Raw genomic sequence first — 26,498 nt, forward strand, 5'->3', positions numbered from 1 at the left:
TGTCTCCCTTACTTCTCCGCTGCTGCTGCTGGCAGTGGCGCTGCCTTCAGAGCATCACCCCTGCTTCCCAGTGTAGACAGGCTCTCCAAAGGGTGGGGGGAAGGATATATATAAATGTTTGTGTGTGTGTGTAAAGTAGCATAAATGAAGGCTGAAAATTTCACCTCTGTAATCCAGGGTAAATTTTCAACATTATAAATAGGGCTCTACCAAATTCAGGGTCCATTTTGGTCAATTTCATGGTCATAGGTTTTTAAAAATTGTAAATTTCATGATTTCAGCTATTTAAATTGAAATTTCATGGTGTTGTAATTGTAGAGATCCTGACCCAAAAAGGAGTTGTGTGTGTGTGTGTGTGTGGGGGGGGTGTCACAAGGTTATTGTAGGGGGTGTGTGTTGCAATACTGTTACCCTTAATTCTGCACTGCTGCTGACGGCGCTGTCTTCAGAGCTGGGCAGCTGGAGAGCGGTGGCTACTGGCAGGTGCCCAGCTCTGAAGGCAGAGCCGCTGCCAGCAGCAGCGCAGAAGTAAGGATGGCATGGTATGGTATTGCCACCCTTACTTCTGCGCTGCTGCCTGCAGAGCTGGGCACCCAGTCAACAGCCGCCACTCTCCAGCCACCCAGCTCTGAAGGCAGCACAGAAGTAAGGGTGGTAATACTGTGACCTCCCCCCCCCAAATAACCTTGCAACTCCCTGCAACTCTCTTTTGGGTCAGGACCCCCAATTTGAGAAATGCTGGTCTCCTCTGTGAAATCTGTATAGTATAGGGTAAAAGCACACACAAGACAAGATTTCACGGTCCAAGATGCATTTTTCATGGATGTGAATTTGGTAGGGCCCCAGTTATAAAGCTAATACTACTGCTGTTTTATGTAGAAAAACATCTGCTCACCCCGTGGAAAATTTTGATAAAAATGGGAGGAAAAATGTTTTATTGAAAACATTCAGTGGAAAACTCTTAATCAGAAATGAAAACGTTACCATTTTTCAGCTGTAAACTGTTGAAAACCAAAAATATTTTAGCTAGGAAAACTTCAGTTTTGGGTTTTCAGTATTCCATCAAATATGTTCTAGGAAACATAATTCCTTGAAAATTTTCCATTTAGTTGAAAAAACTACTTTGTATTTTTCCCCGCCACACCTCTCCAAAAAAACCAAAACAAAAAAACCTGTCAGAAAACTTTTGACCAGCGCTGCCATTTACCCCCTCACTCTTCTGCCTTCCACCTTGCCCCATTTGTTTATTTCATACCGCTCTTCTGTCTTGTCATTACCGAGATGTGACCCTAACAGCATCCCAGTGCAAGAGGGCAAGGGGTTTACTTATATTAAAAATGTACACACTTGGACTGAGGTAGAGATGGACATAGGAGATGGAAGTGTTGAGAGTCTCTGGGTTAGGCTAAAAGGGGTAAAAAACAAGGGTGATGTCATGCTAGGAGTCTACTACAGGCCACCTAACCAGGTGGAAGAGGTGGATGAGGCTTTTTTTAAACAACTAACAAAATCATCCAAAGCCCAAGATTTGGTGGTGATGGGGGACTTGAACTATCCGGATATATGTTGGGAAAATAACACAGTGGGGCACAGACTATCCAACAAATTCTTGGACTGCATTGCAGACAACTTTTTATTTCAGAAGGTTGAAAAAGCTACTAGGGGGGAAGCTGTTCTAGACTTGATTTTAACAAATAGGGAGGAACTCGTTGAGAATTTGAAAGTAGAAGGCAGCTTGGGTGAAAGTGATCATGAAATCATAGAGTTTGCAATTCTAAGGAAGGGTAGAAGGGAGAACAGCAAAATAGAGACAATGGATTTCAGGAAGGCGGATTTTGGTAAGCTCAGAGAGCTGATAGGTAAGGTCCCATGGGAATCAAGACTGAGGGGAAAAACAACTGAGGAGAGTTGGCAGTTTTTCAAAGGGACACTATTAAGGGCCCAAAAGCAAGCTATTCCGCTGGTTAGGAAAGATAGAAAATGTGGCAAAAGACCACCTTGGCTTAACCACGAGATCTTGCATGATCTAAAAAATAAAAAGGAGTCATATAAAAAATGGAAACTAGGACAGATTACAAAGGATGAATATAGGCAAACAACACAGGAATGCAGGGGCAAGATTAGAAAGGCAAAGGCACAAAATGAGCTCAAACTAGCTACAGGAATAAAGGGAAACAAGAAGACTTTTTATCAATACATTAGAAGCAAGAGGAAGACCAAAGACAGGGTAGGCCCACTGCTTAGTGAAGAGGGAGAAACAGTAACAGGAAACTTGGAAATGGCAGAGATGCTTAATGACTTCTTTGTTTCGGTCTTCACCGAGAAGTCTGAAGGAATGCCTAACATAGTGAATGCTAATGGGAAGGGGGTAGGTTTAGCAGATAAAATAAAAAAAGAACAAGTTAAAAATCACTTAGAAAAGTTAGATGCCTGCAAGTCACCAGGGCCTGATGAAATGCATCCTAGAATACTCAAGGAGCTAATAGAGGAGGTATCTGAGCCTCTAGCTATTATCTTTGGAAAATCATGGGAGACGGAAGAGATTCCAGAAGACTGGAAAAGGGCAAATATAGTGCCCATCTATAAAAAGGGAAATAAAAACAACCCAGGAAACTACAGACCAGTTAGTTTAACTTCTGTGCCAGGGAAGATAATGGAGCAAGTAATTAAGGAAATCATCTGCAAACACTTGGAAGGTGGTAAGGTGATAGGGAACAGCCAGCATGGATTTGTAAAGAACAAATCATGTCAAACCAATCTGATAGCTTTCTTCGATAGGATAACGAGTCTTGTGGATAAGGGAGAAGCTGTGGATGTGGTATACCTAGACTTTAGTAAGGCATTTGATACGGTCTCGCATGATATTCTTATCGATAAACTAGGCAAATACAATTTAGATGGGGCTACTATAAGGTGGGTGCATAACTGGCTGGATAACCGTACTCAGAGAGTTGTTATTAATGGTTCCCAATCCTGCTGGAAAGGCATAACGAGTGGGGTTCCGCAGGGGTCTGTTTTGGGACCGGCTCTGTTCAATATCTTCATTAACGACTTAGATATTGGCATAGAAAGTACGCTTATTAAGTTTGCGGATGATACCAAACTGGGAGGGATTGCAACTGCTTTGGAGGACAGGGTCATAATTCAAAATGATCTGGACAAATTGGAGAAATGGTCTGAGGTAAACAGGATGAAGTTTAACAAAGACAAATGCAAAGTGCTCCACTTAGGAAGAAAAAATCAGTTTCACACATACAGAATGGGAAGAGACTGTCTAGGAAGGAGTACGGCAGAAAGGGATCTAGGGGTTATAGTGGACCACAAGCTAAATATGAGTCAACAGTGTGATGCTGTTGCAAAAAAAGCAAACATGATTCTGGGATGCATTAACAGATGTGTTGTGAGCAAGACACGAGAAGTCATTCTTCTGCTCTACTCTGCGCTGGTTAGGCCTCAATCCGAGTACTGTGTCCAGTTCTGGGCACTGCATTTCAAGAAAGATGTGGAGAAACTGGAGAGGGTCCAGAGAAGAGCAACAAGAATGATTAAAGGTCTAGAGAACAAGACCTATGAAGGAAGGCTGAAAGAATTGGGTTTGTTTAGTTTGGAAAAGAGAAGACTGAGAGGGGACATGATAGCAGTTTTCAGGTATCTAAAAGGGTGTCATAAGGAGGAGGGAGAAAACTTGTTCACCTTAGCCTCTAAGGATAGAACAAGAAGCAATGGGCTTAAACTGCAGCAAGGGAGGTCTAGGTTGGACATTAGGAAAAAGTTCTTAACTGTCAGGGTGGTTAAACACTGGAATAAATTGCCTAGGGAGGTTGTGGAATCTCCATCTCTGGAGATATTTAAGAGTAGGTTAGATAAATGTCTATCAGGGATGGTCTAGACAGTATTTGGTCCTGCCATGCAGGCAGGGGACTGGACTCGATGACCTCTCGAGGTCCCTTCCAGTCCTAGAATCTATGAATCTATGGTATCTGGTAGTGAGTTTCTGCTGGCCTGACCAGTGTACCCCAATTCATTAATGTCATAAATTGTATCTGATAGGTGTCATGTAAGGTATCCTTGAAAAACGAATAACGTGCTGATCATTAATAGTCTTTCCTGAGGTAGGTACAGTAAATGCCCAAGGGACCATACAAATAATGAAGGAAATGCAGAACTAAAATATGTTTACCAGACAAGTCTGGGGACTGGGTAAACTGGTTTCTCCCAGACAAAGGACAAGCCAGCATCTCCAGCCAGGTGTCATCAGTCGATTAGTATCACATCAGGAGGCCATTTATTTGCATCGGAGAGGGCAGGGACAGATTGATATACATTTTAGCAAATATCATCAGGAAAGAAACTAGCATGGAACTTCCTTTATCACCAGACCCCATGTGTCCTTCCTCACGGCTTGAATGAACTTTATTCTGGGGAGTAACCTTCAGAAGAATCCATTTCAAAGTTTCACTATCTTCGGGGAGAGATCTTGACTGGGTGGGGGAGTCAGCCATCTTGCTCTTTGGGCGTGCGGTAAGAATCTTACTTTGAATCAAGACTGTAGTTTTGTTAAGTCTTAGTCTCTAGAAAGCATTTTTCATCTTTATTTGCTTGTAACTATTTCTAACTGTATTCTTTATACTTGAACTCACTTAAAATCCTACCTCCTTTTGTTAATAAACTTGTTTTACTTTTAATCTAAACCAACCCAGTGCTCTGTTTGAATTAAAGTGATACGCTGTGAATTTCCTCTCTTTAGAGGAACGAACGAACCTTATTATCCAGGAGAGGGCTGGACATTACAGAGCACGTGGTTTTGGGAAATCTTGGGACTGGGAGTGTCGGAGTCACTAGACTAATAATAACCATCTAATTAGCCACTAGGCTAATAGATACCAGAGTGTGGCTGGGGTGTAACAAGCAGATGGCTGGAATCAGAGTGCTGAGCCAGAGTTGCTTAATACACAGTTGCTCAGTGCGTGCTTGTCTGCTGGGTGTTGCTGTCCAGGCTGTGAGCCACAGCAGCAGAGCATTTAAGGCACCTAGGGTGACGGCAGGCTGTGACGCAACCACTCACTGGTTTGGATTGCACCCCAGAACATGACACAAGACTGTAAGCAATATAGGACAAAGACTGTATTTTTACTACGTTTGGAGAGCATCTAGCAAATGGGGTTCTGATCCCTGATGCAGGTCTTCTAGATGCTACTGCAATATCAATAGTATGGGAGGCCTGAACTTCTGGAGAGCATCGCCTTTAAATAGGATGCTATTAAACTGCATATATCTTTTGTAACTGAGATTAAATTTCACTTCTGCCTTGAGTGTACAGCCTTCATCCAACCCTGGCTAACTGTCTCTTGGAGAGGAAAAACTTTAAATCAATTTCAGTGTATTAGAGTCAAAGATTCTTGGGTTTGTTTAAGTTTTTCAATCTTGGTGAATCTCATCTTGAATGTCAACACTTTTATTCCTTGACCCTATTAGACCTTTCTGAAGCTATTTGATTGTTTGTTTGTTTTCTGTTCATTCCCACAGATTGATCATTTTGGATTTGAGCAAGATCTTACATTCCAACAGCGGTACCTAGTAGCAGATCAGCATTGGAGAAAAGACAATGGATCAATTCTCTTCTACACTGGCAATGAAGGCGATATCACCTGGTTTTGCAATAATACGGTGTGTATAAAATAGATTTTTGTTCTCTAATATTCCTCTTACTTTTACAGTGTGGCATATTAGTGGGAGACAGACTCGGAATACATATTTTAAAATTCAAGTCTGCAGTAATTTTGATTAAAATAATAGTGTGCCTTGAGGAACAGTGAACTAAAAGAATAAACAAAATAAAGGAGTTTAGGGCCTGATTCAAAGCCCATTGAGGTAAATGCAAAAGGCTTGTCAATCAGGCCTTGAGAGGAAGGATGATATTGTGGTTGAGACACTGGACTGGTTATCAGGAGATTTTGGTAAGTCACCTCACATCATGTTGCTTTAGATTCCCCATCTGTAAAATGGAGTTGAGTCTAGATTCATTATTCTTTTTGAGGTGGTCTGATAGTAAGTTGATGATCACCATAGGAAAGTCTATTATACATAATATTAATAACTAAACATCCGTGTCATCACACAGACGTGGTAGTTGGGCCAAGTAATCCTCCATCAGTGCACTCCATACAAGCAATGAAATTGTTGCATATAAATTAGCTTTAGAATTAGACTGGTGATTGTGATATCAGAGGTAACTCAACCAATGTCTAGGACTGTCACCATGGGATAGATACATGCCTTGCTGCCACATGGATATAATTCCTCAAGTCAAAATGGCTGAGAATTTAAAAAATGGGATGGTAACAGATTTCAAATCCCAGTGGTGATAGAACCTGGAGATGTTCTGAACAAAAAGAGCTTTCAACCATGCTTGTAGCTATTTCCATCACTTCACACTGACTCAACAGATAATCTAGACTTCAGACCGTCACACCTCAGAGTAACATTCTTGGAATCTTATTATATAGATTATAGACAGGGCTTCTGTTTTTCAGGGTTTATTTTTAGCAATTTTTGAGTTTTACATAGATATCCAAAAATCGGGTGAGGTGGAGGGTTGGGGACCTTCTCTTTGTATATACTGCAATATATACATTACTCATTACAGTCATATATGCTTTAGCATGCAGCAGCAGGGACTACACAGACCAATTGATGCACAACATGTGACTGTGCTTTAGAAATCACACCCCCATAGTATGCATTACTGCTCCATGTAGACAAGCCCCTAGATACAAGTAACCAGTTCCAGTGTTATTCTAGTGTTTCCTGGATGAATACTGATTTCAGGGGGTTATTTATGTCAGGGATGTCTTATTGGTTTTTATCAGTTAAAACCGAAATCAGAAGCCCTATTTATATAGTGTTTGCCGCAAAATGACGTTCATGTCACTTGTAACTTAATCAGAATCCTGAGATGTGTATATCTTTATTCATAGATTTCCCATGAGCCACGTCCCTTTTGCTACAGCAGTTATGGCAGCATTGCCTGAACTGGCTCTGGCACAATATTGGTGTATAGCACTTTCCCTCCACCTGATATGTTTCTCTTTTTGTGTACCTACTTGCCCCATGCAGAATTTTGGCCCTGTGAATATTTTCAGTGATTTACTAAGCCTCCATTACATGCTGTACCTGTCTAGTTCTCTTTACTTTTACTATCCTTAGACAATAGTTGAGTGACTAGTTACTGTGTCAGTGGCATCTTCCCTATTGAAGAGTATGAATTTAATGAAAGTACATAATAATTCAGTGTCTGCTCATTGTTTTAAACATCCCTTTTCCTCCCAGGGTTTTATGTGGGATGTGGCAGAAGAGCTTAATGCCATGTTAATATTTGCTGAACACAGATACTACGGAGAATCCTTGCCCTTCGGAAATAAGTCTTACAGCGTAAGTGCCTTTTCCCACTCTGATTACCCACTGGTTTCAAGGCTGTTGAGAAGAATTGGCTGCTTCCTTTCTCCTTAAAATTCTTTTATGCTAGTGTAAATCCTGCTGGCTTGACTCGTGTGAGTAACCCTGTTGACTACATAGTAACTACTTGCATGAGTAAGGTGAGCAGGATTTGGCTCCATGTTTACTAGTATGTGTGGTGTGTGGCAGGAGAGTCACATTTTCTATAACTATTGATTCTATACAGTAGCTTTCAAAAGCCTCTAGGGATTTCTAGAATTACAAGCTACACTTGCAGAGATCAATTCAACTGTTGCCCAAATGTAGCCACCTCTGGTGTGATCCTCAGCAGCTCACAAATTACAAAGGGAAAAACAAAGATTGGTGTTTGAAAATCTGTCCCATACTATATAATATGTTCTTGTTTCAGGATTCCAAACACCTGAATTACTTGACGTCGGAACAAGCTCTGGCAGACTTTGCGATACTAATTCAGCACTTAAAGGAGACAATTCCAGGAGCCCTAAATGCCCCTGTGATTGCCATAGGGGGTTCCTATGGAGGGATGCTTGCAGCCTGGTTTAGAATGAAATACCCTCATGTGGTGGTTGGGTAAGTGCAGTTGCTATGCTTAAACACAGATCAGTAATGGCACATAAAAAATGACCTGGAAATAGAGGGATTTGTTAGAAAGACCTAATCCTTCTTTGCATTTATAATTTGCACTTATAGCTATGAATATTGTGGAGGCACTCTTGAAAGCTCAGAGTTAAGATTGTGTTAAATTTTTCATCTAAAACAGGGATTCAGTCTCTTACTTTATTCTTCAGCCAATAACAATCTCTTCTGAAATTTACAGAACACAATCTAGCAGTTGGTAGATATAGGCACCCTTCAGTCTCAAGAGGCCATGGGTATGTGCCCCTGAGTGGTAACGAATTTACTCAGTTGGTTTTATGGCAGCTGCGGCTGTGGCTGAAGAGACCCACTCAAGAGAGACAATCTCTGCTGCATCTCTCACATTTAAAGGCGATGTTTCGACCCTTTGGGCTCTGCCTTCTGTGAGCTCTTTTCTCCTCTGCTAAGCTGGACTGCTTCCTCTCGTAACTCCGGTGAACTTTAAGCTCTGATTTCCAAAGGCTGTAGTCTTGAGTGTGATCTTCCCAGTGATCCACATCCAAGTCCGTTTCTTTGAGTCTCGCTTGCACACATCCTTGAAATGCAATTGTGGGCGCCCTTTGGGTCTTTTTCCAGATGCCAATTCACCGTAGAGGATGTCCTTTGGGATGCGCCCATCATTCATTTGGCACACGTGCCCAAGCCAGTGGAGGTGTCTTTGTTTGAGGGAGTGTTTGCATGCTGGGTATGCTGGTCCATTTGAGCACCTCAGTGTTGGTGACTCTGTCCCTCCAGGAGATTCCAAAGATTCGAGGAAGGGCAATACATATGAAAGCTGGCAGCTAGTGTTGACTTTTTTCTGAGGATTTTCAAGTAAACCTGTTAATTAAGTTATAATTACTTTAAAGTGATCCCTTTTAAGAAAGTTGACTTTTTGAGTCTTCTGATTTTTTTCAGGCTCCATTGTCCTTAAAAGTTGCAGATGGCAGATAAGATTTTGTCTCTCTCTGGGGCGAGGTAACTTTTAAAATTTATTAACAAAAAGAAAAAAGTGATTGGGATTTTTGGCAAAACCCAAAACTCTTACTCAGTGAATATCTGACCAGTGCCAATATGTTTTACAATGGCTATTTTTGTTCCTTGACGCAGCAAATGTAGTTGCGCGTGGGACTCTCCTCACCCCTCAAGGCTTAAAGTGCAGGCAAGCTTTCCCTTGGCTGGCTAGGGAAGAACTTCATATGGGACAGGCCAAGTTCAGGACACTTCACTTGGCTGCCCTCTTTTTTCTGAAGGTCAGGTAGGGAGAAGAGCAAAGAGTCGCATTGGACTGAAAACTCAACACCTCTGTTTACATTCCTCTTCTCATCATGAGGAAAGAGAGAGGCTCCAGGATAAACTATGGTGTTGGAGGGTAAGGGTTTCCCACAATGCCATTGTGAACATAAGCTCTCTTCTTGGTATCTAGAAGTAAGAGAAGCTCCTCTATATGCCCTCTAAATGCTTGAGCCAACCTTACCACCCTCCAGGAGACATGCAAGGGAGTTAGTAGAGTTGTTTGTAACTTACGTGGTCTTTGCCTCAGCAAGCAGACTGCCCAGCTGTCCCAAGAGTTGACTACTGGATGCTCTCTTTCCTTGGACAGCTTCACAGTTCATCATAGGAAGGTTCTTTTGGTGACTTTGCTTTGCAGCGTCTGACGCTCTCCTGCCACAGAGCCAGCATCCATAGCCTTCGGTGGCTTTTATGACCTAGGCAGCCACTGCTATTTTGTATTGTATCAGACCCTATATAGGATTACTGTATAGCTGTTGGGAAAGGATTGTCTTGTGGTTATGGCACTGGCCTGTGACTTGGGAGCTCTGGGTTCAGTTCCCAGTTCCACAGTAGACTTTCCATGTGACCTTGGGCAAGTCACTTAGCCTCTCTGTGCCCCAGAGTCCCATCTGTAAAATAGAGATAATAATTCTGCCACCCTTTGTCTGCCTTGTTTATTTAGATGGTAAGGTCTCTGTGGCACAGACTGTCTCTTCAGTGTGTGTGTGTGTGTGTATGTATGTATGTATGTATGTGTATATATATAAGTGCCTAGTATACTGGGTCTGATCTCAGTTGGGGTCTCTAGACACTACTGTACAAATAAATACAAACGTGGACTAAGAGCCTGCAAAATTTTTAAAAATGTTTGAACTAGCATCTTATTCATAGATTCTAGGACTGGAAGGGACCTCGAGAGGTCATCGAGTCCAGTCCCCTGCCCTCATGGCAGGACCAAATACTGTCTAGACCATCCCTGATAGACATTTATCTAACCTACTCTTAAATATTTCCAGAGATGGAGATTCCACAACCTCCCTAGGCAATTTATTCCAGTGTTTAACCACCCTGACAGTTAAGAACTTTTTCCTAATGTCCAACCTAGACCTCCCTTGCTGCAGTTTAAGCCCATTGCTTCTTGTTCTATCCTTAGAGGCTAAGATGAACAAGTTTTCTCCCTCCTCCTTATGACACCCTTTTAGATACCTGAAAACTGCTATCATGTCCCCTCTCAGTCTTCTCTTTTCCAAACTAAACAAACCCAGTTCTTTCAGCCTTCCTTCATAGGTCTTGTTCTCTAGACCTTTAATCATTCTTGTTGCTCTTCTCTGGACCCTCTCCAGTTTCTCCACATCTTTCTTGAAATGCAGTGCCCAGAACTGGACACAATACTCGGATTGAGGCCTAACCAGCGCAGAGTAGAGCAGAAGAATGACTTCTTGTGTCTTGCTCACAACACATCTGTTAATGCATCCCAGAATCATGTTTGCTTTTTTGCAACAGCATCACACTGTTGACTCATATTTAGCTTGTGGTCCACTATAACCCCTAGATCCCTTTCTGCCGTACTCCTTCCTAGACAGTCTCTTCCCATTCTGTATGTGTGAAACTGATTGTTCCTTCTGAAGTGGAGCACTTTGCATTTGTCTTTGTTAAACTTCATCCTGTTTACCTCAGACCATTTCTCCAATTTGTCCAGATCATTTTGAATTATGACCCTATCTTCCAAAGCAGTTGCAACCACCTTCTAAGTGTTTGCAGATGATTTCTTTAATTACTTGCTCCATTATCTTCCCTGGCACAGAAGTTAAACTAACTGATTTGTAGTTTCCTGGGTTGTTTTTATTTCCCTTTTTATAGATGGGCATTATATTTGCCCTTTTCCAGTCTTCTGGAATCTCTCCTGTCTCCCATGATTTTCCAAAGATAATCTGACATGGCTAAAACTTCCACTTGCTTTGCACTCCATCTTGTGGAATATTTTTGCAAATGTACATATTGTTCATGTAATTCTCAGTCAAGAATGTCACAGATGAATTATAAGCACCTATTTTTAGAAGCTTTTAATTAGAAGACAGCAGCTGTGAGGAAAGTGTTGCCATGAGGACAGAGATTCATTTTTTTAGAGGTGCTAGATGCACATGTTTCACCAAACAATCTTGTCTTTCTGTCTCCATCTACAGAGCTCTTGCAGCCTCTGCCCCAATCTGGCAGTTTGAGGATTTGGTACCCTGTGGCACTTTCTACAGTATAGTGACAAATGATTTCAAAAAGAGCGGGCAGTGCTGCTCAGAGAGCATCCTGAATTCCTGGGGGGCCATTAACCGCATCTCCTCCACAGGTAGGAAGTTGGCAAGACCTTTCAGAAATCATGTTTTTTGAAGGATCACAAAGTTCAAGCAATTTGCCTAAAGAGAATCATTGTAAATTTGAAATTGCATAAAGTGTGAGTGATTGTCTCATGTGTATCATTAATTTTTTTTAACATAGCCTTCATCAGCTGTTATGGATTAGCTTTTACATTTAAAAAATGAACGTTTAAAATGAGACCATTTGGAGTTGACTGTGAAGGTGGAATCGGACACAGGTAGACGATGCTATCATACCACATAGAAACAGGAGACATTTGTTAAAGTAAACAACTACAGACCCAAAAAAAACCCAGATTTCCACGCTGCTTGAGTTCTAGCTTTGTCTACCTTGTTTTCCAGGGCCACACCTTGCAATGGCCTAACATAATCCATGACACATCTGCATGCTCAGTACTGTAGCTAGTTTTTCAAAGTAAATAACTAGGTTGTTTAAAATGACTAAAAAATAGCAGACCTTAGTCTAGATCTAGAGAGTTATGCTATTTCCTCTATCTGGAATGGGTAAAAGAAAAGAGGTTAGCTACCACTGAAATGCTATTTCTGAAGTCTGCTAGTATCAACCTTTCAAAAGGGGAAGGTAACTTAAAAATAGACCTTGCTGCTGGCATAGCATATGGTTTGTACAAGTTTTATAGAGTGGTTTAAAATCCAGGTCCAAACCTCCCTGACCACCGGGAAAACTTCAGATCTGGAGTTGGCTCCAGATCATAACTTAAGGAATCGCTATCGCGTTCCAGCGCGGTGCAAACTAGGAAGGAAGGCAACATCTTTAATTTCATGAGAAAAGGTGAAGGGAAGAGGATGGGAGAGCAGACCTTAAAGGTAGTCTGTTTGTTTTTGTTTTTAACCTAGCTTAAAAATAAACAGGAAAGGAGGAAGGGAAAATCTTAATTGGCCATTGCACTATTTATCATTTAGCACTAGGGTGGAGAGATCAGAAGGGATTGCAGCCTACCTAGAGCACAGGGATTTTAAAATTTATTTTCCTGTTCTAGTTCAGGACCCCACTAGAGAAACCAGTATTATAAATTAGTCTGTAAAAATGGGAAACTGAGTCCGAGGGATTCTTAACCAGTCAAAACAAGGGAGAGAAGGGCAAGCAGAGTCCTGTGAGTTATCTAGTGACAGCTCTCGTACGTTCAGCCGGTACGTTCGATGTTTCCTTTCAGAAAAGAAAGGCTTGCTTTGTGGTGTTCACTATGTTAATTTGTCAGACACCATGTTCTCCAAACACCAGCCAGATTTACATTAACCTAATGTGCCTGATATGCACTATCCACATACCTCCGAGTAGTCCATTCACTGAAATACTCGCTGGACCAGATTCTGCTCTCAGGAATGCTTGTGTACACGTGAAGAAACTTCAGTGGCTTAATTACACCGAGGGAAGGGAAAAGGGTAAGAGAGAAGTTGCACTAACAGGGGCATGTTTCGGGTCCTCGCTATCCATAGCCTTTATGATGTATGACTGACTCCAGGGACATTAACCACTAATTTGTATGTCTTCTTGCTTAGATGAAGGTTTGAAGTGGCTTTCCAGCGCATTTCACTTATGCAGCCCATTAAAAAGCAAGCAAGATGCTGCTGTGTTGAAAGCTTGGCTAAGTGAAACATGGGTAAATTTGGCAATGGTGAACTATCCGTATAAAGCTGATTTCTTACAGCCCCTGCCAGCTTGGCCCGTTCAGGTAAATGAGCGTCTACATCTTCTATAACTGATTCAGCTTTAGGCTGGGACACGCTGATTTGCTGCAAATTGCTGCTTTTAAAAAGTAAAGAAAACCCACATGATCTAGGACAGGGGTGGGCAAACTACAGCCCGCGGGCCGAATCCGGCCCACTAGCCATTTTATTCCAGCCCTTGAGCTCCAGCCGGGGAGCAGGGTCAGGGGCCGCCCCATGCAGCTCCCGGAAGCAGCCGCATGGCCCCCTCCGGTGCTCCAGCCGGGAAGCAGGGTCAGGGGTCGTGCCATGTGGCTCCCGGAAGCAGCGGCATGGCCCCCACTCTGGCTCCTATGTGTAGGGGCAGCCAGTGGCCTCCGCTCTGCACACTGTCCCTGCCCCAAGCGCCGCCCCTGCAGCTCCCATTGGCCGGGAACCACAGCCAATAGGAGCTGCAGTAACGGTCCCTGCGGACGGGGCAGTGTGCAGAGCCGCTTGAGGTAAGCGCCGCCGGGTGCTTGCACCCCAGAGCTCTGCTTTGCCAAGGGATCATGTAAAAATGACTCTTTCTGGCTCATCAGATCTGCTGCCTGTGTGTATCGGAGTCGCAGCTGCTTGATTTTAGTGTCAAAAATATGTTTAATTCCTTTTTACTCATGTTGGCTCTGTAGAGCCAATCCTCCGCCCCAAACATTTTTTTTTCTCTTTCATCATCTTGTTGGAAAGTCGCTGTTGGTCTTTGCTTCCCCTCGGCTTTCCTCCTTATTCATACCTTCATCTGCTATGATCTCAGCTGTTGCCTTTCCCTCTTATGATCTTTCCAAATCCCTCTGGTCTTCAGAGGCCCAAAGTGCTAGAACTAGACTGTTTTTGCAGCTGTGTTCTGACCTCCTGGCTGCAGCTCTCCACATCCACTCCCTTATTTGCCAGCCTACTTATTTGGAATGCTTCTTGCCTCTGAGCCACTTCTTCTTGGTCTTGCCTGCCTCTACTCTGTTAACCCCTCAATGAATTCCTCTGAGTCACTTTGAGCTACTATGAATTACCAATGAAGTACAGTAGGTAAAATTAAAAGAAATAAAGTCAATACCAGTGTTATCCTCCATTAAACCTAAATTCTGAACAGACAAACTGTTGATCTCCTTTAGTCAGCAGACTTGGTTTTATACGCCACATAAGGGATTGATCCTGCTGGAAAAATCTTGCTAATGTGGGTAGTGTGGTTTATTTGAATGGGACTAGTTACTCACCCAAGCACTTCTGCTCATACGGAGTAGTCCCTTAGGAATGGTCCCTTGGATTTGAGCATGAGGTACTACTCTGGGTGAGCAAGGAAAGCAGAATCTGGAGATGAGTAAGGGATTTGCTGAATTGTGCTTCAATGTGGTTTTCTTGTCATGTCCTCGCACTGTGTATTGTCATGTTGTGTGCATAGGTGGGCTTGACTTGCTCTGGCTTGTTAACAAAAGCTGAAACATGCATACAAAAATAAACATAGACTTGACTGGTGGAAGGAAAAAGAAAGGAAAGCGGGGGAGAATGGAAATTCACCTGTCCTTTGCTGCTCTCCCATCAGCATAAATACCCTCAGTTCGATTTCAGTCTCTTATCTGTCTAAATGCAGCTTGAAGGATGCACATTACTGCCTCACTCCCATCCCTGAATTTGCTGTTCTGTTACTGATAGATGGAGCTCAAAGGTTTGAGTGAGTCACAGTGGCTCAGTAAGATATGAAATAGCAAACCCTTCCTGTTTGTCTTGGCGCTTCTAATGTATGCGACCTCTCTGGGTGGTTTAAGCTGTTTAGGTACCTTCTATGAAATGTGAGCTCTAATGACAAAACTAATGTGATTAGCTGAGTGAGAGTGAGAAGGGTATTGAGAGCTTAGGGGAAGAAAACTGTTAGAATAGCTGAATGTGTCTGCATAATCCTTTCTCTAGTGTGGGCGGATGGTGCCCTCTGAGAAGTGATTGGTCTCTCAGCTTCCACCCCGGTGCTTGATCTACAGAAGTAGGGCTGTCTGCAGCTCTTTAGACTCTCATCTTTACCTTCTGCAGTGCACCAGGGCACTAGTGAGTGAGCTTTCAGCGCCTTTAACTGCTCAGGGGCAGAGCTGGTTAGTGAACCTAGTCAGTGCTTCATTTGTAATGAAAGAGCTGCCAGGGCTCAAGCAATTAGGTGCTGGGTCTCAAGCAACTTTTTTACATTCATAACTGATGCAACAAGCCCAGAGGTGCCAGGGCTATGAACTGCCAAGCCCAGAGGTGCCAGGGCTATGAACTGCCAAGCCTAGCGGTGCCGGGGCTCAGCCCTGGCAAGCCCTGGCACAAACTAAGCACTGAAACTAGCCAAGGCAGAAAGCTCTCTTAATAATGATGGCAGAAGAGTTGGTGACTTACACTTAGGCCTTGTCTTTACTAGTATGTTCTTGCCTCCTCTTAGCTAACACAAGGTAAAGTCCTAGTGACGAAGCGGGAGTTAGCAGGTCGAGGTCGAGGTTAACTTGTGTTAACACTGCTATGGGGCAGCCTGGAGTTGCTCACTCATGTTAAAACTATGAACTGCCTGAGTTCGCAGGTCACAGACAACTCTAGGCTCCCCCATAGCCCCTACTTCAACCTGCTAACTTGTGCTAAAACTGGTAATTACCTCTTCTTCGGTAGGATTTTACCTTGTATTAGGCACTCTGTTAGCTAACAGGAGGAAAGAACACACCTTTCCTCCTCGTGAAGGCATACCCTTACTGAATGTTATTCCCAGCCCAAAGTGAGCTATATTGCTGAGCACCAGCAACTCCCTTCAGCTTTAGGGGGGGTTACAGGTACTCTCCGCACCCTGCAGGGGGCTGGATTGCACACCTCTGCCCCCCATAAGTCTGTGGGAAGAGGCTAAGGGGAGAGGAAAGTTACACAAATATCCCCTCCCAGAGTTTCTTCTGGATTATCTTTTCATGGGGACAGGATTTGCACACTGCCCCCTCCCTCCAACACACACACATTCCCACAATGAGCTACGGAGCCTGCCCCCAAACCGTGTAGATCCCAGAAGTTCTACAGGTGGCCAGAACTGTTTGCACAGGAATCCATGTGACTTCACAACTGCTCTAGAGCCATGGTGCATCTCCCCCAGTCCCTGGCAGGAGCCACACTAACAGGGATTCCCATGGCCACCCAAATGAAGACTGAATTGGGGACTGGGGTCTGATGGATGTGCCCTGGCCCTCCCCACACTTACCATTAGGATGCTCAGTCTCTGCCCTTCCTCATGTAGGTCCCAGACTTACTGAGAGCCCTCCACAGAGCAGGAGATAAGAAGGGAGCTGTGCTCAGGAGTCAGCTGCCACGTACCTCTTCTGTTTGGGAAGGGGGAAAATCTGTGTGGAGGCAGATCATGGTGTGATGTAGGCCAGGATTTAACCCTGAGCTACAAACCAAACCCAGCGTTGATTTAATTCTCCAGCAGCACAGTGCCTCCTTCCAAGATGTTTTCCAGAGCTGAAGAAATAAAAAAACCTGCTAGAGTGATTAAAAACAGTATCACTTTAAAAATGAGAAACTTCCCAATTTATGTTGATTTATTATTTATATTACAGTAGCATCTAGAAGCCCCAGCCATGGATTGGAGCCCCATTGTGCTAGATGCAATGAACGTACATTTTTAGGAGACATTTTTCATCCCAAAGGAACTCCAAATTATTTATTAACTTTTCTAACTAATTATTAAGCATAATCTATTTTTATAAAGCAAGGGAATTGGATGCTGTCAAGGCTGATTCCCCACTCTGGCACTTTGAGTGCAGAAGGTGGGGGCCTGCAAGGACTCTAATACTGGCTACTCCAGGCTTGTATTAAACTCCCAAGGTTACAGCTTTTCTCTGACCTTGGATGGGTAGATGCTGCCACCACCCAAATGCAAAACCCGTTGGAACTCAGGAAGGTGCACTTGGGAATTCCTTCCTTTGGGGTACCCTCAAGCCCTTTCACCCCGCTCAGGGGAAGACCCGAGAAAGGAAAACAAATCATCTGTTGTCACCAGCTAACTAAAAAACATGTGCACAAACCTCTTCAGACACACACATCCAAATCCTGTTAGTTTTAAAAAAGGTAAATTTTATTAAAAACAAAAGAAAGAAAATACATCTGAAACTTAGGCTTTTGCTAAATTTAAAAAACCCACATACAAAAATTAAACATCAAGAATAACCTTCTTGAGGTCCAGCCTAAAGGTTACAAGCAACACAAAAGCATTTGGGGTTAGCACAGAGGAGTCCACAAGCCGTACAAAAATAAAGGAAATAACCCTACTCGCGTCTTTCTAAACATTCCTGATCTACTTACATATTTGGGGAGTTTCAAATAAGTAGTTCTAGTTATGATCTGATGATTTTCACATCTGGTCTCCAGCTTCTCACAGCACAACTGCTCCCCTCTTCCCTGGAGAACAACAACAGACCGACAAAGGGAAGCTTTTTCCCCATTTTAAAAAGTTCTAGCCTTCCCATTGGCTCTTTTGGTCAGGTGCCCACTCCCTTTCCTTCATTTGGAGACTTTTTTAACCCTTTACAGGTAAAGCAAGTAGATAGCAGCTACCAAGATGGATTTTATAGCTAACGGGCTGGCTGGGTGTCCATAAAAGGGAACTACCCCTCCCCTTCATTTATCACAGATGCAGAAACCGCTAATGCAATATTAAGGTTGTACAGTTGAAATAAAATCGGGAAATTCAAAATGTTGGGTCCTAGCAGCAAAATAACTCAGCTGCATTACATGTAATTTATATTTCTGTTTTTCTGATTTAATATAATTGTCTTGGTAATATATACCATAAAATTAAATAGGGTGTCCAAGAAATGCTGTAGTTCAGATTGACAAAACTTTCAAAAGAAAGCAGTGCACCATACCTGACTTGTTCTCAGGTTTGGTCAGTCTGTGTCAAGGGCATCATTAGAGACATTTCCCCCTTTCTCTTGCTATAGGTAGTTTGCAAGTTCTTGAAGAATCCCAAACTGCCAGACAAATTATTGCTACAGAATGTTTTCCAGGCAGTAAATGTCTACTACAACTACTCAGGAGCTGCATCGTGCCTTAACACGTCTCAGAGTGCCACAAGAAATCTTGGGCTGACGGGCTGGTACTATCAGGTACATACACAAACCTTTTCCAAAATGTCCAAAGTGCCAAAGCTATTGTGAATTCTCAATTCATTCTGTCAGAATCCTTTAACTTGTGTTAATATATGGGTGCAGACCCTTGGTTGCTGTAAATTGGCATACCTTCACTGAGAAATCAACACAAGCTGTGCCGTTTGCACCAACTGAGTGTCAGACCTCATTTTTTCCAAAATCAAGCTCGTCTAGAACTCAATAGGAATGTGTCAAGGGATTATCATTAGCTTTTGTGAACAGTCCTGGCCTTCCCAACAAAGGAGTTTGTGTTAGATGATTTCTATGAATTAGACTGTGATCTTAAAATATTATTTCAGTCTTTATCTGTGAAATCGGTTAACAGAACCTGAACGTTATCTTGAGCTTGTATGTATGGTGGTGAATAGGGTGGAACCTTTTTAATGACATGAGTAATATGTCCTGGTGACCTGCAGATATGCAGTAGGGAAAATCGTCAAGAATTAAAATAATGAATGTTTACAGCACTTTTCATCTTTAGGGCATAAAGCTCTTGACAATGGAAGGTCAGTACCATTATCCCCATTTTATAGGTGGGGAGACTGAGATATATAGAGGGGAAGTGACTTGCACAAGGTCACACTGCAAGATAGTGGCAGAGCGGGGAACAGAACTCGGGGCTCCTGGGTGTTTGACGATTGGTTTAAGATTCACACCAACATTTTTATTAGAAGCAAACCATTAAGTTCCAGCAAAAAAACCTGAATTTGAGTCCATGTAAATTTACAAGGGTAAATTGATTCTGGTTTATTCAAATAGAACCACTTCTGATGTGTCCTCTGGCTAGTGGTATTGAGGTCAGTGGGACAACTGGTCTGGGAAAGGCAAGTAGTTTGTGGCTCAGTGTCTGCATTTTAATATGTAGCAAATATCTATTGTTATGTAAGGCATTGAAAAGAGTCCTCCTTTACAGTACAGCTATAGCCACAACTAGCATATTTAAAGTGTCCCACAGAGGCCACTGTTACATTTTCCTGCTCTGCCTTCCAGGCTTGCACAGAAATGGTGATGCCCATGTGCACAGATGGTGTCAATGACATGTTTGAGACTAGGAAATGGAACTTCCATGTCTTCTCTGAAGAATGCTTCAAACTGTGGAAAGTGAGGCCTCGCCCTCACTGGATTCCTTCTGTGTATGGAGGGAAAAACATCAGTTCACACAGTAACATCATCTTCAGGTGAGCTTACTTCAGCTTCTGTAACATTCCCCCTCTACCAACATGGGTTGCTGGTGGGGATAGAATCTGGGGCTTTGAGCACCAAAACCACAAGCCTCTACACTTTTTGTTTCATCTAATGTGCAGCCGTAGCCAGGAGTTCCCAGCGTTCCCCAATTCTCTCCTCGGTGCTCTTGCAGAAGTTGATGAGAGTTGCATGTGCACCTCTGAAAGGTGAATTTGGCTTATGGCTTTGTGGAGTGTGGCTCTGTTTCTGTGAGGAAACATCTCTTCCCCGGTAAATGGAAGTCTAAAAAACACAAACTCCAACACCAGGAGTCTTTTGCCCCATCTGTCACCCTGAGTCACAGCCTCTGCTGTGGGCTGGAGCAACCTTCCCTCCCTCAGCTGGATGCAGGGGAGCTGCCACCCACCCTCTTTTGAAAGCCTTAGCTTTGGGCCCTGAAAATGGAAGCCAGCATTTGGGTCATGTCTCAAGCCCTCTGTTCTCTTGGCCAAGGCCTGAGTCTCTTAATTTCCCTCTGGGATGTTGGCTGCCCAGTCTCACACACCCACTTGTTGGGGTACTCCAGGAATACTGGTTGTTGCCAGCCCCCGGGTCTGCCTGTCAGCTCTGTCACCAAGTCCACACCAACTTGCCCCTTCCCAGGGTTCCTTGCCCTTCTGTCTGTCTACTACGTCTCCTTCTGGCCCCCTTTCACCAGTTTCATTCTCAGGCCCTTTTAGCAGAGATTCTGGGGACCTCCTGCCTCTTTCCCAGTCTACCTCTCAATATAGAAACCAGTAGCCTAATCTTTTACAGCCCATCTCCTAGTCTCTGTAACATGGGGAATGATCCTTCTTTTAATAAGAAAATGAGGGGAGTATAAATATAATTTGTAGTATAGACCCCAAACTCACAAACCGGCCCTCCTTTCCTAACACGAGACAACTCTTTCAGCAAACGACTATTAATCATTGTTTCTTAAGCAGCTTTCTAGACTTCTTCCCCCCTTTATTTTTAAAGAGAGAAAGCTAGGAACTCTGATAGGGAGATCAGTCTTCCTTCTGATGCAGCACACAGTGATTGCCTACCGCTGGCAGCTCCCCGAGAGACCTCTTGTGCTATCGTTCAAATTGTTCAAGTTCCTTTAGAAAAGAAACTTCTTTAAACAAAAGTCAGAATTAGTCTTTGGGACCTAGTAAATAGCTGTGTATTTTAAAAGTAAGGCATCCTGGCTTGAATCAGGGATTAGTCTCAGGATTTCAGCCTCTGACTTTGGTCTCTTAGCTCCAAAGGCCTATTGCTTTTCTCTCTTATTGGTCTCTTGCTGTTCCTTCCCCAGCAGGTATCTGCTCCAAAGTGTGAAACTGTGCTTTGATGGAAAACTTTCTTTAAATGATAAAAAAAAGAAAAGAAAAAAACAACCCCAAATCTTCTAGTTTAGTTCCTGCAAATTGTTGCTTGTTCTTAATAAGATTCCACAAAATTGTACAGTATGATTCTGCTTTAGAAATTGACAGATGAGCAAACAAACATATTTAAAGCATGTTTAAGCATTCATGCCAGCTCAGGGCATTTGAAACCAGAAAAGCTTGAAAGCAACCAAATGAATGAAAAAGAAGTGCTTTACACACAATGCTTTGGACCAGAAGCTGAGCTGTTTCCCTGTGGGGGGGACGGACGGACGGACGGACACACACACACACACACACACACACACACACACACACACCTCTACCTCTCTCTCTCTCTCTCACATATCCTGAAGGGCCACAAAGAATCCCTACACCCACCATGGAGATGCAGCCCCACATGGAGTAAAATGCAACATCTGTTTAACTCCAAGGGGGGGGAGGGATAGCTCAGTGGTATGAGCATTGGCCTGCTAAACCCAGGGTTATGAGTTCAATCCTTGAGGGGGCCACTTAGGGATTTGGGGCAAAAATCAGTACTTGGTCCTGCTAGTGAAGGCAGGGGGCTGGACTCAATTACCTTTCAGGGTCCCTTCCAGTTCTAAGAGTTAGGTATATCTATCTATATTATTATTTTTTAACTCACACAACAGTTTTAGGACAGTGAGTGAAGCATACTATATTGGAATGGAACTGTTGGGCGGATTTTCTCCAGGTTGAATGTAATTACCCAGATTGGAATTTGGCCAGGATACTGGAACTGATGTCTCTACTCCTACAAAAAATGCCCTGAGATATATAAGAAACAAAAATGGTCATGACTTCTGCCCTCTTATCCAAAAGATGACACCCTTAGCAGCAGTGTCCTAGAGCACTGTGCTGAGGCATTAGTCAGTATTGACTCAGAGAAATCCCCAGCACCACTTCTGTAGCTCCTTGGAGATCTTCCATCAAACTCTCTCAGCTTGTGAACGCTACTGAGACCACAGCCGATGTGGTATGGCTTTCCGGGAGAGTGCACCTTTATTACAACTTTAGCTTTGTGAGCTTGGTGTTTGCAGCGACTCTTTCACTCTCAGCAATTTTCATACCAGAGAGTCTTATTGGAAGCTATTCAGTTTTTCAGTTGGCATGGCATGGAAACCTTGCATCATGGTGGAAACCATACTTTAATCCCGTTAACACGTGGGATTGTAGAGGTTTTTGTTGCAAGTGGCAAGTTTCAGAGTGATGATGTTAGACTGTGAAGGCTCCTCCCAGCTGCTTCTCCTGGTCCCTAGGAGGGGCGGGGGGTGAGGGAGGCAGATGAGCCTGGTCTGAGAAAATGGGTTGAGAGCTTTCTCATAGGGATGTTTCTTTAGGGTCAGGGCCCTTTAGGAAGTTCTGTTTGTACTGTCCGTACTGGGCAGTGATGGCAGGGATAAAGAACTAATGATGGGGGTGGGAAATAGGAACTTTACACTGGAAACTTGATTTTTTTCAAAGCCTCACCAGGATCCTTGTAGATGATGATTTGCTTTGGAACTTGTCCCTCAAGAAGCATTCGTAACCATGTAGTGAATGGAGAGGAATGGCTGACTCCTGAATATTATTTCACTTGGATAAAAATGAGTGTTTGCTTGAATTTATTCTCTTGTATTCTCAGACTCTTTAGTTGCAAGATGCTCAGCAAAGCACTAGTAAATAGGACTATTCATATGCTTAAAGTTAAGCACATGCTTAACTGCCTTAGCGGATCAGGATCCGATCATTCAGCACCTTCCAGGATAAAGCCCCTACTGAGCATTGTTTCTCAATCTACATCAATGCTGCCAATGCCATCACTTGGCACGTTGGCCAGAACCTTGGATGGAGCAGCCAGACTCTCCCATGAAAGCCAGGGATGGTGTTGTTTTCCTGCTGCATGCTTTAATTTCCACATGAGTGGGACCAAGAAATCCAAGTCCATGTACATTTTGGGTCTCTCAGCAACTCAACTTACTGTTGCTAAGGCACTGGGCTGATTCAGGCGACCTTTTAAATCAAATGCATTTTGCTTATTGTGCAGCTCTCTCTATGCGTTTTTGTTTTGCAAATACAGAATGTTTTTTTTCTCCTGAGCCATATTAAGATGTATTGAAATTAGAGGTACAGAGAGAGATGCAAGATTTTCTGTATTTTTCCACTGAGGAAAAACAAACACTATAATACTATAGTTCAAACACAGTCGGTTTTTATTTGTAGTTCTTTAAGGTCAAAAGTTGGAGATGGAGACAAATGTTTTGAGTGTAATCGACTGTGATATTTTTATGAAACACAATGGCTGTGTGACATTAACAGACCCCTGTCCCTCTAGGCATCTGATCCCGTAACGCACCAGATTTGGCTCAGGACAGAACATCATGAAGGTGCACAAAGTGTTCAATGGCCTCTGTGCTGTCCAAGCAACAGCATGAGATCTAACCTAACATATTTTTAGCTGCGTGGTGACTACAGATGTAATAGAAACGTCTTTTGTGTCCCAGGAAGAGTATCTGAAAGATTTAACTTAAAACTTGCATTCTAAATAAAATAAAATAAAAGGGCCCAGGGCTATAATCCTTCTTCTTGCAACAGTTCCCCTGATTTAAATGGGAGTGAACAAATAAGGATTACCCCCAGAGACTATGCGTTTATTTGGTGTGCTGTCCAAAGTCTCCTCCTTTCATCTGGAGAGATGGCACTAGAGATAACGTTGTTGAATGGAAGGGATGGGGGGAAAAGTAACATACGTTAGTGGACTGAGCCCAGGATTGGGAATTAGACACTCTTAAATGCCAATCCTGATTCTGCCACTGATTTGCTGTATGGAGTTGGGTAAATCACGTTGGACCTGATCCAAAGCCAGTGGAAAGCCTCCCATTGATTTCAATGGGGTTTAGATTGTTGCCTGGAGGGCTTGAATTTTCAGAAGTGTCCACCGGATGGTGTCTCCAGCTGGGCACCCAAAATTCCTGGGCACTTTGAAAAACTTGGACCTTTCCCAGTTGACCCATCTGTAAAAACAGGGAAGTTGCTCCATTATTTTTGCAGAAAAGGCATTAAAATAAAGGCATAAATAAATGAATAGCTTGGTACCGAAAGTGCAGAAGGGAAAAGAGAAGATAGAAGTATATTGACCTATCACTCTGTGACAGTCACTCTTATTCTGTCTGGAAAAGGCAATCGGTGTTGAAAAGTATACCCATTTGAATGTGAATTTGCAAACGAAGCTGGCTCGATTCCCCCAGTAAGTTTAAGTGAATGTAGGCTACTTCAGTTCCTGTTTAAGCTGTTGCATGTTGTTGCTGAACTCTATGAAAAAATGGCCACATTTTATCTCATGAGGAGCTGGATTTCAGTGAGGGCAGAAATGGATCCCCGAGGAGTTCATACAAATCATACTGAGCCAGAATGTGATACCCTTACTCCCCACTGAGTGGTATGTTATTCCACAAGTAGCCCCGTTCACTTGGGTAGGACTGTTCATGGTGTAAGGTGCTATAGGTATCACAATCTGACCCGTACACTCAGTGCTTTAAATTCTATACTCCCTGGATGAAAAATACTGCGTAAGAGCATTAGCAGGACACATTGTCTGAGATGAATGTCCCCAAGGGGCGGAATGTGCTTAACTCTCACCAGTTGCACTGGCAGCTGAGGATAGTCTGTGCCTTGCAGGATTGGGTTGTGCATTTCTAGCCCCTATGAATCTGGAGAAAACCTTCAAAATGTGGAGTGGATGGGTCATGGGGATGAGACTCTCAATTGTCCTCCCCTCTGTCTCTGTTAGCTGGGAAAGTTAATACTGCCTCGGATTCTGAGCCAAAGCCCCCAGGAGCTGCCATTGTCTGGTGGGAGTCTGAAAATACAGGCCCAAGGGAGCCCTTCTGCTAGGAGAGTGGGCAGATAGGGCCATCCTCTCCTTCCCTGTGGCTTCTTGTCATCTCCTGGGATCAATAAGTAAGATTGCCTTGTGTGGCAATCTACGGTAACCTTTGCACTGAATTTTTCACTGAGTTGTCCTCATGAGACGTTCCTTTCTGTGGCTTTTTCGTGTGGGAGGGGACAGTCTGGGCCCTAGTTGGTGGCAGAATGCTGAAGCAGAACACCACAGAGCAGGGGGACTTTGTTGTAGAATTTGGGTCTATCCTGAATACTGAGCCTCTGATCGTAACAGTGGCTGTTGAGAGACCCCTAGCTTTATCACACCGGTACCGTCACTCGGGATAGTAACTGTAATCTAACGGGCTATATGGACTTTCCTTATAGCAATGGCGGATTGGACCCGTGGTCTGGAGGTGGAGTGACTCGGAACATCACAGACTCTCTCATTGCAATTGTGATCCCAGAAGGAGCTCATCACTTGGACCTGCGTGCCAGCAATCCCGGTGACCCCAAATCTGTGCTGCAAGCCCGGGCCTTGGAAGTTCAGTACATGAAGCAATGGATTGAAAAGTCCAGGCATAAGCACTAAAGTGGTACTGTAATAATGGTGGTCATTATCTCCCATTGGCTTCAATGGGAGCAGGATCAGGCCCTTATTACAGAGTTCTGTTCAAAACGTTGTTCACCCCTGCTTCCTCTCTTCCTTTACTAGCTGTTTGTCAGCACTGTGCCTTTCACTGGGGGTAGAGGAGGTGGCTGTCAGTTGGAAGTCTGCTCCAGTAGCAAACCTCAATCAATAAAGTACATGGATTGAGTCACCCATGGTGGCATGCTTTCCTGTTCTGCTACTACCAAATGCTGCATTACATCCTCTTTGCAACATGCTTGTGTGGGGCCTGATTCCTGCTAGGCCCCATATATCCTCACAAAATCAGTTTCCAAAGTTACTAGCGAAGTGTGTGCTTGACCAGACGCAGGGACCACTAAACTCCATGGCAAAGCTCTCACTGATTTCAACTGGGTCTCAATGCAAGGGCTGCATCTCAGCTGGTGTAAATTGCCAGAGCTCCGACAGGAGCGCCCCAGCTGAGATCTGCCCTAGAACTTGCCCCTATCAACACAAACTGCACGTATGCTGTCTTCTATCAGACACAGACTAATTAGTTAATACTCTAACCCAGAGAGTGAGACACCACATCTGTTCAGTTGAGAAGTATAGGGAGACCTGCTGAGTATTGCCTCCTACAGGCAAACCCTTGTCTTTAGTGACTGCTTGCAAGTCTCTCCAAGCTTTCCAGGAGAACTTTTATTGTTTCCAACCTCCAGTTAAAACCGAACCATGATAGGGAGCTGAGTTTTGGTGATCCCTTGGCTTCAGACAGTTGTCACCTCTGTATTGGAGAGTTACATGGGGATACAAACCATTTTTATATGGTGAGAGGTGGAGGGAGGAGCAA

The 26,498-nt window shown here is 43.5% G+C and overlaps 1 protein-coding gene across 1 annotated transcript in view; it reads left to right on the forward strand.

Moving 5' to 3' along the window:
* The window catches only part of PRCP (prolylcarboxypeptidase), a 62,740-nt gene extending 37,110 nt beyond the window's left edge, over window positions 1-25,630 (forward strand). The window contains exons 2-9 of the mRNA XM_065422496.1: window positions 5,527-5,667; window positions 7,330-7,431; window positions 7,865-8,046; window positions 11,550-11,707; window positions 13,254-13,426; window positions 18,377-18,541; window positions 19,574-19,761; window positions 25,426-25,630. Coding sequence (XP_065278568.1) covers window positions 5,527-5,667; window positions 7,330-7,431; window positions 7,865-8,046; window positions 11,550-11,707; window positions 13,254-13,426; window positions 18,377-18,541; window positions 19,574-19,761; window positions 25,426-25,630 — 1,314 coding nt within the window. The remainder of the gene's footprint in view (window positions 1-5,526; window positions 5,668-7,329; window positions 7,432-7,864; window positions 8,047-11,549; window positions 11,708-13,253; window positions 13,427-18,376; window positions 18,542-19,573; window positions 19,762-25,425) is intronic.
* Window positions 25,631-26,498: the final 868 nt, after the last annotated feature.

Source organism: Emys orbicularis, chromosome 1, assembly GCF_028017835.1.
Source record: "Emys orbicularis isolate rEmyOrb1 chromosome 1, rEmyOrb1.hap1, whole genome shotgun sequence".
NCBI classification, from domain to species: domain Eukaryota; kingdom Metazoa; phylum Chordata; order Testudines; family Emydidae; genus Emys; species Emys orbicularis.